Genomic DNA, 15,239 nt, shown 5'->3' with positions numbered 1-15,239 from the left:
TTTTTTTTCCCCCTTTTACATTGTGTTGAACTTTGTGTTAAACAGCGGCAATGCATTGTGGGATGCATGGAACAATGATGTGCTAGGGGAATGCCACAGTTGCCAGAAAACCATACTATCACACAAACACGCTCAGGCATACTAACTCGGCTTTAACGTCGAAGCTACGTTAGCTAGCACAAACTCCACGTAGTTCTCCGGAATTAACCCTGTCTTCCCGTCCAAGGTGCCCTCCAGCCAGCCTGGTTCTCTCGACGGATGAACTAAGAGACAAAGATGCAAACGGAAGATCATTTTGGATGCCACTGACAACTTTATCTCCTGTTTATCCTCTATTTCCACAGTGTGAAAGGAATAAGGTTCAAGTTAGGCTCTATGTGCAGCATAACTCCCCAAAAATAACAACCTGATTTCATGGCAATTCGTACATATATTTTATGAGGTGGTTAATTTGTACAAATTTGTATGACCTCACTCGTACAAATTTTTGCTAATTATACAAAATCGTATGAGTGAGGTCGTACGAATTAGCCACTTCGTAAAATACGTATGAAGTGGTCGTGAGATAGCGTTGAAAATAATCAAGTTGATCGTATCTCCCAAAGAGGTCCAACAAATAATATTTTGAAGCCTCTATTTAATAGAGCTGGGTATCGATAGAAATGTCTCAATTCGATTTAGATTCAAAAGCTTATGATTCGATTCGATATCAGTTATTCCAGATGCATTTTTTTTAAATATAAACACTTAAATGGTAGCTGTCATAAAAACTTGACAGATTTATTTATATATCAATTACATATTGAACAGTAAAAAAATATAATGAATGTTAGGGTGCATATATTTAGCAAAATGCTCCTCTGTAGAGTTCATTTTTCTAGCTAACTAATGAGTTTATGGTCACCGAATATCTTTTTTTTTCTGAGGTAAATGTGATTTTATGTGACACATTGTTTATACTGACATCTTTCCGTGGTTGAAACACTAATCGAGCAATTACATGAGACGGAATATGGATTAAGGTAAATTGTACTCTTACTATTAGCACACCTTCGGATGTTCGTTCATGTTTATTTTGTGCTGTAACTTGTATTAAAGCGGAGGAGATGCCGCTTCTCTTGAACTAAGACGCTACAGTAATCTTAGTTTCATATCAAAAGTAACAAAGCGCAAAGCTTATTGCGAATTATTGGAAGGGAAGTGCGCTTATAGTCCGTTCATTAACAGAAAACAGGCTAGACTAATCAATTGTTGAGATTTAAGAATCGGTATTGTTTCGTAAAATGAGAATTAAAATCGAGAAATCGATATATTTTACCCAACCCTACTATTTACTCTTGCAGTAGAGCCGCAGTGCACACGCCTGAGGTCTCATTAAGCAATAATCTGATCTACTGCTAAGCGGTGTCAAGTGTCAGACTGTGGCAGCTTGGAGCTCTGATATCTGTTAAGGGGCAAAAGGTGGAACAAAGCAGAGATATCCGTTTGCTGCTCTTATGGCGACGCTAAAGTCTCAAACCTGCTTAACTAACCAGATGTACCCAGTACAACCACTGAGGGCTCCTCCTCCTCCATTGGGAACTTACCATTCTCGAATATGGTGCCTGCGATAAAGGACAGCTCCGAGTCATGTTCAGCCTTGCAGGCATACAGTGCACGTGCCTTTCGTAGCGGAGGACTGGAGAAGATAAAGATATATAGAAGGGCAATTAATATTTTAAAACTTTGAATTAAGTTCCTGATTTGCAGATTATTTTATTTGCAATCAATATCTGATTAGACAAATATCCACATGAAGATAATTGTGCACATTCATTTATTCTGATCATTAAACGTCTTCATGCATTCAGTATATGCAACAACAGAAATGACACTTCCCATAAAGCACAGTATACTATTATCCACAGTGCATCAGAGTGATGAAGTTAGTTGATGTATATGCTCAGATGTGAGGAGGGAAGGTGTGAATGTTCGAAGCTGAAGCTTAACACTGAACGATTAGAATACTGCACTGCTATAGATAGCTGCCTAAGCAGGCCAGAGCAGGACACACACCTGACGGGGGAGGATTCGCTGGAGGTGCTGGAGGCCAGCTGGGGGCTGGAGGAGGCAGAGAACATCGGCCATGAGGGGGAGCGCGGTGAGGTGGGACTGGGTGAAGCCGGGCTGCGACAAACACACACACACAGACACAGGTAGGCACGCACTATGTGATCCCAGCACCAACATTAATGTTACGGCAGCTGCTGAGCTGCAGCTTTCACAAGAGACTTCAAGAGGAAGTTGCATCATCGGTTTAAAGAAATGCAGTTAAACATGCTTCATGCTAACAGGAAACGTTCAGCCAAAAATGACCATTCTGTCATAATTTACACAACTCATGTCTTTCATGTCCTGAAATGACAGCCATTGGTCACTGTACATGTTGCATGTGAAATACTGTAGCAGTGTGAATATTTGCCAAAGCATCTCTTTTTGTCTTTCACTGGAGAATGAAAGTCAGACACTGGTTTGGTGAGTAAACGATGACTGAATTGTCATTCAGTTGAACATTATTAGTCATAATTTGTGTTAATGTTACATGAGTAATCTCACATTAATCTGACAGGGTTTGCATTTATGTTAAAGGTTTCTTTTTTCCCCTTTCAAAATTGTCTAGGAAAACGTCAATGCTGGCTGTTAAACTGAAAACTGGACAAACTTACCTTGTCGACATGCCGCTGCGAACTTTTGGATTTTGACTGTAAATAATAGAAACGAGGTTAAACTTTTTTTTTTTTTCCTTTTTTTTGTCTCATCTTAACAAAAAAAAGAGATGAACTAAAGTTGAATTACTATTTAATAATAATAATAATAATAGTGCTGTCAAACGATTATTCACATCCAAGATGTGTGTGTGTGAGTGTGTGTAAGTGTGTGTGTGTGTGAGAGTGTGTGTGTAAAAGTTAGGAGAACCTATTGAATTCTATGGTTTTCTGTTTCAGGACACAATCATGTCAGGTCCTTTTTTAAAATTTGGAAAGTAAAACCTCAGATGAACAACATCACATGGCATAATTCACCATGTTCTTATTTATTCAACAAAAATAAAGCAGGGATGAAAAACCCGTGTGTGACAAAATTAGTACACCCTATGATTCAATTGCCTGTACATCCTCTTTTAGCAGCAATAACTTGAAGTAATAATTTTCTGTATGACTTTATCAGTCAATCCCATTGTTTTGCAGGACAATGGCCCACTCTTCTTTACAATGTTGCTCCAGTTTATTGAGGTTTGTGCCTTTTGTGGGCATTTGTTTATACACAGCTCTCGCCACAGCATTTGAGTCTGGATGAGCTCTGGACTTTGCTATATTTCGACACCTTGATTATTTTCTTTTTCAGCCATTCTATTGTAGATTTGCTTGGGATCATTGCCCTTTTGCATGACCCAATTTTGGCCCAACTTAAGCCATTGGATGCATTGCCTCACATTTGACCCTAGAATACTTTGGTATACAGAGGAATTCAACTCAGTAACTGTGAGGTGTCCAGATCCTGTGGCTACAAAACAAGCCCAAAATCATCAGCCCTCCACCAGCATGTGTGACTTTTGCTATGAGATGTTTGAGCTGATATGCTCTTTAAGGTTTTCACCAAACATGGCGTTGTGCCTTATGGCCAAACATCTCCACTTTGGTATCTTCTGTTCCAAAGACATTGTTCTAGAAGTCTTATGGTTTGTTCAGATGTAACTTTGCAAACCTAAATTGTAAAGAAGAGGCTTTCTTCTGGCGAGCCTTCCAAACATGCCATGCTTGTCCCATATTTTTTCTAATTGTACTGTCATGAACTTTATAATTGAACATGTTAATTGAGGCCTGTAGAGTCTGCGGTGAAGTTCTTGGGTCGTCTGCCATTTCTCTGAGCGTTACACGGTCTGATCTTGGGGTGAATTTCCTGGGATGTCCACTCCTGAGAGAATTGGTGTGTTTTGAAAGTCTTTCACTTGTGAATAAGCAGATTCAGATTGTTCAGAAATGGCCGTTTAACTCTTTCCAGATTAATGGCAGCAACTCTTTGCTTCTCTAAGATCATTGCTAACACACAACTGAAGGCTTCAGACCAGCAAATTGCCAGAACTTCTGTTTTTTTCACACTCGCTGATGATCAGTAAATCAAAAGGCATTTGGTTGTCAAGTGCCTGACCATAACTTACCCTATTCATTTCTGTTAACAGTGAAGGGGTCCAAAACTTTGTCACACATGGCTTTTCCATTTTGGAATTTCAACATTTGAAGTGGATCAAAACCTTTCATCAAAGTTGTCCTAAAACCAAAATGCATTCTTGTCTTAAGACAACTTTGATTAACTTGCGTGAATCTCTTGCACTTTCTAAATGTTGAGTGTAAAATATTTCTGTTTGTTTCAGCATTCTGACCGCCAACATTGGCTCAACCAATTGCACAAGTTTGGTGTGCGACTATCTGTTTGTCCAACCACTTGAAGATGGAAAACCCGGAAACCTGACCTAAAACCTTCATTATTTTTGCAGTTCTGTTTGGTGACAGAAATTACACACATCACCATTGAGCTTAATGAAACAATGCTGCTGCTGTTCCTGTGTGTAAATCATAAGCGTAATCATAATCAATATTCTATTTGCACAGAAGCAAATGAAGTGGCTTATAAGACACTGTGGAATTTGTAGCCAAGCATCCGTCGCACACAAACGCACTCATCACTAACCTGATCAGCATCTATTCACAGTACATAGTGGGGTTGTCATGGGAACACCATGACCTCAAGTGGTGAATTAACTTTAATAATCTAAACGTCCATATAGTAATGTTAATGGACTCTGACTTAGTCAAAGCCAAAATGCATTATGCTGCACATATACATGTAAGCCCTGTCCTTCTGTAGTTACTGTTTATAAAATGGAAAGTTCCAGTGCTCATTACTCAATAAAAGCATCCTAGAAATGATAAAACATGCAATATATGGCCCCAAATATCTGTTTATCTAGATATTTAACCTTGCCAGGAACGATACCTTCCATCAGAAGGATAAAACCTAATGATTTGGTTCATAAAATAAAATAATATTGTGTTGGCAAATGCTATGTTGGCAAGGGCATCTCATTTCAAATATTTATTCTGAAGATGTAACACTAAAAAATAAATGTGTGTGGGTCCATTTTTAGTAACCATTAACTATTTATTTGTGGCATAAGTCATAGCAGATATTAAAATGTGTAATTTGTTTATTTTGTATAATGAGTAGAAATAAAATGATTATATATATAGAGAGAGAGAAAGCTAAAAAGAACAGCATTTATTTAAAATATATATTTTGTAACTAAGAATATATTACTGTCACTGATCAATTTAATGTGTTGCTTATGAATAAAAATATTAATTTGTTAAAAAATAAAATAAATAAATAAAACCTACACTTTTGGTAGTGTTTCACTGTTTCCAAAAAAATATATAAAGCACCATCATTTTTTTTTTTCAATATTAATAATAAAGGTTTTTTGAGCACCAAATCAACATATTAAATTGTAATAAGATTTCACAAGATTACTGTTTTTAATGTACTTTTGACCAAATAAATGTAGCCTTGGAGAGCATAGGTCTTCTTTCAAAAGCGTATTTACTTTATTCCCTTCAGAACTTTCATTGGCACAAATTTGGGATCAGATTGGACAGAAAGTAGAATATTACGTGAAACTTGCTGGAATCTGACACCAAGCCTGACTGTACTAGATGTTCAATGCCACCTACTGGCCAACGCTTCATAAAAATAGACCAAATCTTATAACTTTGGAATCATTTTGCCCAAATCTTCATGTCTATTCGTATGGCCATTGGTTTTGTCAAGATTCAGTTTACAGATTTGCTTACTTTATTTCTATAATTCCAAAAAAGTTACTAATGAAGATGTCGAGGAGGAAGTCGTCATTTTGGAAAAGCTTCTATATTTTGACAAGAAATGCATTATTAATTACACATACTTATCAATAGAAAATAGATTTTAGAATACCATGTGAATTTGGTCACAGCGTCACGTACTCTCAATAGACTGGCCATTTCTCCAGGGTGTTTCCGTGCCTACTGTGGCAAGAGATGCACCCCACAACAAGCCATACAAACAGTTTAGAAAATATATTACCTTTATGCGTTTGACATGTTTCCTTTACATAATATGTATTATTACAATTTCCTATGGCGTTCGTATGAGTGTAGATGTTTGCATACACTTTCCCTTTGCATTCAACTACTTTAATTTCTAATAAAGGTACCACTTTAATTTTCAAGACTGTGAGAGTCAAGCCAATCACACGTTTTCTCAAGTAGTTCATCAATCTCCATGTCTTCATTGACTTACAACCTGCTGGGTCCTCAGGGGCCTTTGAGATGGGTATATCATCACGGCCACACTTAATATATACTGTACGTATACTGTATACTGTTTCGTCTATATATAGACGAAAGCATTCATCTCAGTCCTGTGGCTTTGAGCCGCCAATCCTCACAGCTGATTTACAACCGAGAAAAAAACACACACACACACACACACACACACACACTTGCTTCACTATCCTTGTGGGGAATCTCATAGGCGTAATGTTTTTTCTACTGTACAGACCGTATATTCTATTGCCCTACACCTAAACTTAGCCCTCACAGGAGACTGTTTGCATTTTTAGATTTTCAAAAAACTTCATTCTGTGTGATTTATAAGCTTGTTTACCCATGGTGACCTCAATTTAGGTCCCCACCGTGACAAGTCCCCATATGTACTTGTGTGTATTCAGGTTTAAGTCCCCACCGGTATATGCAAACAAACACACACACACACACACACACGCACACGGAGAGAGAGAGAGAGCAGTGCTGTGACTATTAATCTCATAATATCATAGACGTTTACCTGGATTAACCTTCACTGACTACAAAACAAATAGGTGTTGCTGGGATTGCAAAAATAGGATTTTCTGCTAAATCCACAAAAATATTTAGAAACTACATAACTACTATCATGCCATATTTAAATAAACTGCTGAATTTTTATTTTGTTTAATGTTTCTGCATTTCACGGCAGTCAGTAGTTGTTTTTTTCCCCTTTTTTTCTTAGCAATAACCTAAAGTTGGTTAATTTAGTTCTGTTCCTCGCTCCATTTATGTAAATGCAGTTAATCATATATATTAAAAAAAAAAGACTGCAGCAGTAATTATTTTGTTTTTGTTACTTGATTAATATAAATAATCATAGAAAACTGTCATTACATACAAGGTATGTAACAAAAAAAATTAGAGATGTTTCTATATAAATTAACATATAAAATATTTACGTATTGCAAGATTGTGTTTGCAGTAAACACTGCAGGTGGTATGAAAGTTATAAACAAGCTGAATAAAAATTATTAGCACTGCTTAACAGAATACCCAGAATTCACACATTAGATCAACAAAATCTAAATTATACATGCTTATTAATTATGCATTCCCATTTGATACTCGGTTCTCTGTTTGCTTTTCATTACATGGTCTTGTGTGTTTTTCTGCAACCTTCGAAACTGGGAAATCCTGGAGTTTGGTTGCTTGCTCTGTTAAGCGTGGTGGATTTGCATGGTTTGCAAAAAAGAGTGTGTTGTTAACTGAGAAAGAGAGAGAGAGAGAGAGAGAGAGAGAGAGAGAAGTTGGCAAATCCCAGAAAGCCAAGCAACATGGGCATACAAAACAAGCTTAAAATAAGCAACTTAGCTCATCAAAATATAGATCAAGAACAGATCCAAATCAGGAATTTGATTAATTTCATAACTATAAACCTGCATGAAACATTAAAAAGGAGGAAGGTGAAATAAACTAAATTATAAATACTGTACACATCTGCATTCTGGAAATAAGGCCAAAAATGCTAATTGTAACTGCTCACATGAGTGACCTTATTGGGAAGAAAACAAAAATGCCAAAGTTGCTTAGAATAAACAGACATGGCAACATTGCAAGACTGCCTGCTACTTTAGCCTAGAGCTGAGCATGTCTTGACTTGCCCTGAGGCTGATTAATGACTTTGTGTATGATGTACAGAGAGGGAAATATTTCTATGACAGTATTCCACAAAAATATTTGGAGGCCAGAATCACTAGAGACGTTTTTCGCAATTATCTTGGTATCGTTATGAGTGTATTTCATGGGAATCCTTCAAAGTTTGACACATGATTTTTTTATAATGTGAAACATGAGAGCGTGATCTCCTACTGGGGAGGGTGAGATTGGGAAAGGGCCGAGGACAGAATCATGGGGAACACCAGTTAAAATCAAGACCTCAGCAGTCATGGATCTCAAAAGTAAATATGTTGGCAGGAAATTGAGAGAATCTGAAGGCTGTGCTGGGTTTTATAATTTCCGTTCACATAATAAAACCTCAAAGCAAGCAAAGACTGTTGCCAATGTAAGGTAGTGAAAATGAAATGCAGATTGTATCAAAACGTTGTTCAGTCTCTGATAAAAGAACCTGCCTTTTTGACCCTGAAACAAATGCTAAAACTAAAAACTATGTGCATGACAATTAAGATCTCCAACCAGTAATAAAGATTCAATCTACTTTAGAGCAAACAGAGATAAATCATTATTATATTTCACATAAATTAAAACAGATCAGGTACTGTTATTGTGTCCTTGTTCTTGCTAAGGCAGGGGTTTTCAAATTGGGGTCCGTGACCCAAAGCTGTGAGGATTGGCGGCTCATATATGTTCTATATATGCTTCTAGTTAATATATAACTTGCAGAACTTGACCTAACAAATACAACAACCAGTAATACATTACAAAAAGGAAAAAAAGTAAATCAATAAAAAAATCTAACCCTAAATAATGATTTACAAAACATATATTCCGTTTATTCTTTACTGAATTGTTTTAATTTTGTGTTTTAAACTTTATTTGGTAAAGCATTCCAAAACTGTACTTCCTTTAGTGAAATTTACGACTTCCCCCAAGGCTGTTCTGTGTCTTCTTGGTACCCACCCCCCTCTCTTATTTCCTTATTAAGTGAAAAATAACCTTAGGGGTAAAACCACTTGCATATTTAAAATTATTTTCGAAACATGAGAAATGTATAAAATTAAGTAAACCATTTTTGTTCTTGTTATTTTACAACAATGCCACATCATTGACTTAGCTATTAGACACAGCTATAACTTAAAAAAACAAAAAAAAACACTTGTTTATATAGATATATTGTTGGCATAATACTGTTTACTGTGTGATGTGCTGATATCGCGTTTGGTCTCGTTCTGTCTCGCGTATCTTGTCAGTGTCTGCGCTTGCTTGGCCATTTGTTGTGGAAAAATAAGGAAAGTGTGTCCAGCTAAATTCAATTAGTATTTTGTTAGATGGGTATAAAAAAGCTTAGTTTACCACGGCAGTTGTCGTATGAAGGCCTCCTCGTGTGATGACCGAAGAGTGTAAAGACCATCGACCGTGCGGGACACCGACAAATTATATAAGTATCGCTTTTGATTTCTCCTCTTTTCTACTACTTGTTTCACTTCTGTTTCAGTTTTTATAACCATTTCTTACTATGTGTAAGTAAGTTGTTGTTTTCAGCATGTGTGTTTGGCTCAGTGTTATTTCTTAGGATTTCTGATGAACTATACTGTCGAGATTTGCATTTGTTATCTATTTTAATTTTAGTTAAATAATGTCTAAATTTATTATGTCTGTATAGGTCTTTTATTAAGTTTTAGTTTTATTTAATTTTAGTTATTTTAATACTTCAACAAACTAAATGGAAATGAAATGATATATATATATATATATATATATATATATATATATATAATTTCATTTCATTTCATTTCCATTTAGTTTGTTGGAGTATTAAAATAACTTAAAATATATTGAATTTATAAATGTGTATGTATATATATGTATGTATGTATGTATGTGTGGTTGTACATATACATATATATAGTTGTTGTTGTTTTTTTGGTGTTTGGCTTAGTGTTATGTTAGAATCATTATTACTAATCATTATTATTAATTGTTTTTAGCTTTATTTTTTCTTTTTCATTTAAATGTTAAGTTTTTCAATTTTTTTGTATGCATTTGTCTTTTTTATTTAATTTCTTTATTTTTAAAATGTGTATAGGTAGTATTTATAAAGTTTTAGCTTTTAGTTTTGGATCTGTTTTTAGTTGTTTTAATACTACAATCGATTGCTTCTGTTGTCCTCATTTGTAAGTCTCTTTGGATAAAAGCGTCTGCCAAATGACTAAATAATAATAATAATAATAGAATGAGAAGTTTGAGTCCAAACAGTGACACAATATTTGAGATAATAAAAAGAATCTACTGCATACATACATAATTTGGCTATTTTACTTGGTATGTAAGGTCTAATCATACAAATAAAAATTCAAATTTGTAATTGTAGTCTTTGCTGATATATAAATATCTGCATCATCTGCATACAAACTATTTATACACTTATTTATCTAACACACATACTTATTCTACATTTCAATTTGCACATAACATACCTGTACATACAAAACGGTCTATTGTAATATACCGTACATACAATTGTCAGTTTGTGTATTGTTATTTCCCATTTACTTCCTTCTGTGTTTTTGTTCTGTCACTGTCATTCTATTGCACTGTGGAAGCTTCTGTCACGAAAACAAAATCCTCGTATGTGTAAACATAACTGGCAATAAAGCTCATTCTGATTCTGATACATTTGACATTCAGGTAAACCATTAATATATAATGTAAAAAGAAGTGGTCCCAACATTGACCCCTGAGGAACACCCATTTTAGTACTTTGATAAGATGACCTAACACAGCAGCATTTAATTTAGCATATTGTTCTCTAAATATTAGATTCTGGTCTATATATCATATTCTGTTCTGAGAATATGACTCAAAGCTCTCTTTCAGTAAGTCCCATTGCACAGAAAAGTAACGACAAACCTCACCCCAATAGGCCGCGTGATTTTAAGATCACCTATTCGTGTCAGTAGCACATACGGTGTAGGATAAGTTACAGTTTGCGGTAAAATGTAATACTTAGGATTAGAGCTCTCACTCTAAAGTAATATAAATATTCGCCTTATCATATGCCACTAATAAAATACAAACTTTAAAAGTGAACTTGAAAAGTTTAAACTGACCTCAATGCAGTCAGCAAGGTAAAGTTTTTGAGAAAATAGCCGGCAATCGGATTTCTAGTAGGTTTCCAAAAAAAGCAAAGCAATGAGCTCAGGTTCTTGAGAACAGCAAAGAGAGCCCTCAAAATGGACCCAAGATAGTGGTTTAAAAATCCATTACCGACCCATGGCCCACCAGAGACAGCAAAATGTGTACAGCAAACAGTGTGTCTTGTTAGAGAACCAACAGTGGAAAAAGCCTGTAGGAGATTGGAAAGGTTACAGGGAAAAGCATTATTGTAGGTCTTGGGAGAGTGAGCATGTTTGTATTTGTGTGTGTTTGCTTTGAACGTGATGTACCAAGGAAAACAGGATTTTCCTTGCTCTCTTTGGAAATAAAAGATAATCTATTAAGTTTTATCTATTACTGTGAGTAGACATGCTCTAACGTTGAACAACAAAGCAGTAAGCGCATATGCTTTAGACATGCCGATCAATGGTGCCAGAGGTCAATTATATAAGAATGTCTTTAAGTTCATTACAGGTCAGAGAGAAAATGGTCAAACTAAAACTAGATTATGATTACTTTTTGGTGCAAGCAACCCTAACTAAAGGTACAGTCACAAGTACTGTTGCTCGGCAAAACCCAGTAATTCCAATATGAATCTGTGCGATCTGGACTTTCAAGTGAGGGCCAAAAATTTCACGTTTCACGGTGTTTACATTTTCGGAGTGTCTATTTACACTAAGTGCAAATAGCCCATCTTGTTGGCAAAGGCTATTTACACTAACTCTGCCCACTAACGTGTGATTGGGTTAGTCAACAATTAAAAAAGAAGTTAGTTCAACATCAGTTTCAGTGGCGTAGATGGTAAGGCGCATGCTTTTTGACGCGATCGGCCCGAGTTCGAGCCCACTTTCTGCCAAACATTTTTTTCCCCTTTTCAAATCTCATATCGCATCAGAAAGGCATTTATTTTCAATAAAAATGAAGGAAATAATCAAAAAGTTGAAAATAAAGTATCGGGTAGGGTTAGGGTAGGTGTAGGGAGGGCTTTATTGTCCCAATAAGGTGGCATCCATTTAATAAATTTGAATTAAAATTATAATTTACACTTATACTTACACGTTATTATTGCGTACTGTTTTATAATGTACTACAATACTGAGGTGCAGATAATTGCCACTATTTGCAATAAGTAGTATAAATAGCAGAAAATCTTGCTATTTTAACAGTGTAAATAGAATCTATAGCTATTTGCACTTAGTGTAAATAGCATCTGTCACTAAAAAAATATGCTATTTGCACTTGGTGTAAATAGCATCTAATTGCTATTTACACCGAGTGTAAATAGCATCTATTGCTATTTGCACTTAGTGTAAATAGCGTCTATCGCTATTTACACTTAGTGCAAATAGTCGCTGCCTTAAAGTTTGCACACAAAACAGAACCTGCTTGGTTTGATCATTGGAAATTCTGGCTTTTAAATTTCTGAACACTCTCCCTACCTTCTATTCGTTGAACAAACTCATGGTATTGGTTTGGCAAATTTTATTGTGTTGGGCTAGCCGAGACACCGGCAACAAAGAAAACTGGAGACAGTATTTTAACACACTTTAGCTTTAAAGAAAGTACTGTGCACTTACAGTGAATTAGGCTGACTCTGCTTGGACAGCTGAAGCCCATCTTGGTCTCCGTCTGCGGTGGGCAGGCTGTTGAGTCGAGTCCAGTTGAGTGTGCTGTTGCAATTTACTGATGGCAAGTCTGCACTGGAGTTTACAACCACACTGTTCCTCTTCTCCACTGCTGATGGACAAGCAGAAATGTTGCTATCCTAATGTAGAATGCATAGTATGCAAATGTAATTACTCCAGCCTGTGGTTGAAACAGGGTTTGGTGGGATCTAGTGGTTTGCATTTATTTGAAAGGTGGTTTGTATTTTTCAATAAGCAATTTAAGTTATACTGCTAGTGATTTTTGTCTTTAGACGATAACTGAATGGCATCTAATTCTGGGGACTAGTTCACTCCTCGCATGCCCAGAGGAGGTTGGCAGCAAAATGTTTTTACAGTAAATGCAAACAGGGTGGTGTCTGGTCATAGGTGTGCCAACTTGAAACCTGAAACTATTTTAATAATTAATTCCATTGTTATTATTAGCACAACATTTTATAGACCAGGAACTGAATTTCCTCCTCCAGATGACTTTAAGCCTAATATATATTAGGCATGTGAAAAGTTGCATCTAATTAAGCACAATGTGCTGATTAACTAATTGCAAATTAATCACGCATTAATTTTTCATTATTGTTTGAAATTAGGAAAACACTGCACAGACATTATAAGAAAGTACCCTTAGAAATAAATATTCTCGCTACTGGATAAGCCCCCTTTAATAGAGGAATTACATCCTTCATTCACACCAACTATAAACGAGGCATTTGTTGCATTTAGTGAGGACATAATTACTGATTATAATGACTCATACAGTCTTTTTACATGTTGTACTGCGCCGTGTAAACATAAAACCATGTCTGCATTTGTGATCGTTGAAACGCCAAACAACAAGTACTACTCTACACTGCTCAAAACTCGCATTTGAATAGTCAGTAGCAAATTCTTTAAATAAGAAAATGTACTTACAGGCTGTGAGTGAGAAACACCAGACTGTCCTTGCGACATTGAAATTGCCCCACTTTAGAATGTTCACATCACAGCCATTCATAGTGTTCACATTGTAGGCTACTCTTTCCTAGGTTCAGGAAACAGTCCTCCATAAAATGCGCTGCACACACTCTAATATTTGCGTTGTACTGTTTTGGAACAGTGTTGTAAATATAACTTTACCACTGATTTCTAGTTGTGTACTCATTTGGAAGGCCAAACAAAGTACTTTCGTTTTCACAACGAAACATACAGCGTCTCCACGACATGGTGGTGGCAACAACAATCCTACAGCGAGAATAAAGTTACGCCTTCTTTCATTGCGTATACGTTTGGGCGGTGTTATACAAATCTTCCCACACCGTGATGTAGACATGTGGGGGCGTGTTTGAATGAGCCGTTTTAGGAGGGCATGGCAGTCTTAATTTTTATAAAGAATATCTCTGTGAGTTTGAGACTTTAATCTTTGCAACTTTACAGAACTTATATATGCACACACAGCTTGTAACACTCCAAAGACAAAGGAAAACATGAAATTGCATCATATAACCCCTTTAAACAAGAACAAGGAGGTTATTTTTACTTTCAACACTAGCTTGTCCACAGCTAACAAATGCACTGAGCAGTGCTGTCATTGGAAATCACCCTAAACAGATTATAGTACGATCCTATTGGACATTCAAACTAATGTTTTATTGTGAATATGAGATTGATCTGAAGAACGAACGCTGTATCAGATGCAGGTAATCACACTCTCTCTCATAATACTCTACTCCACATAATACACAGCTTTTAATACAGTAATACAATAAGCTTTTAATGAAGCAACTCAACGTTCCTTCGTTACTAGTTCTAAAGTGACGTTTTCAAATTAGTAACGGAGGCTTGGGCTCAGCTGTTAAACTGTCAACTTTAGATTTGAATCCGTGGCGGAAGGAAGTAGTTCTGCACAAAAGAGGGTTTTTAAAGACACTCCATTGTTGTTTCTTATGTATTATACACTCGTGGCATTGAACTGTTGTTAAAAACAATATCACCCTCGTAGACGCAAAAGTTCTTAGCAATGCATATTACTAATAAAAAAAAAGTTTTAATATATTTAATAAATTAAGTTTTTAATATATGTATAATAAATTTACAAAATATCTTCATGGAATATGATATTTACTTAATAAAATAATGATTTTTGGCATAAAGGAAAAATCAATCATTTTGATCCATACAAATATTTTTGGCTATCGCCACAAATATACCCCAGCGACTTAAGACTGGTTTTGTGGTCCAGGGTCATACAGTATATATATGTGTGTATATATATATATATATATATATATATATATATATATATATATATATATATATATATATATATATATTATTTTTATTTTTTTTTTTTTTTTTTTTTTGACCAAAAAGGAAGCATAACATAACA

The 15,239-nt window shown here is 35.6% G+C and overlaps 1 protein-coding gene across 4 annotated transcripts in view; it reads right to left on the bottom strand.

Moving 5' to 3' along the window:
- The window catches only part of LOC306856155 (rho GTPase-activating protein 26-like), an 89,806-nt gene that overhangs the window by 779 nt on the left and 73,788 nt on the right, over positions 1-15,239 (bottom strand). Inside the window, exons 20-24 of one of the 4 annotated variants that reach the window (XM_079395201.1) lie at positions 12,791-12,950; positions 2,706-2,741; positions 2,056-2,166; positions 1,587-1,678; positions 1-263 (exon numbers count right to left, since the gene is read on the bottom strand). The exon at positions 1-263 is cut by the window's left edge and continues 779 nt beyond it. In XM_079395201.1, the coding sequence (XP_079251327.1) occupies positions 142-263; positions 1,587-1,678; positions 2,056-2,166; positions 2,706-2,741; positions 12,791-12,950 (521 nt within the window). In that variant the 3' untranslated portion in view covers positions 1-141. The remainder of the gene's footprint in view (positions 264-1,586; positions 1,679-2,055; positions 2,167-2,705; positions 2,742-12,790; positions 12,951-15,239) is intronic. The other 3 variants (XM_079395202.1, XM_079395203.1, XM_079395204.1) reach the window with 3 other exon arrangements.

The sequence above is a fragment of the Barbus barbus genome (assembly GCF_936440315.1).
Source record: "Barbus barbus genome assembly, chromosome: 36".
Lineage (NCBI taxonomy): Eukaryota > Metazoa > Chordata > Actinopteri > Cypriniformes > Cyprinidae > Barbus > Barbus barbus.
Note: the sequence above shows the minus strand (reverse complement) of the source record. Positions and strands in the feature narration are given on the sequence as shown.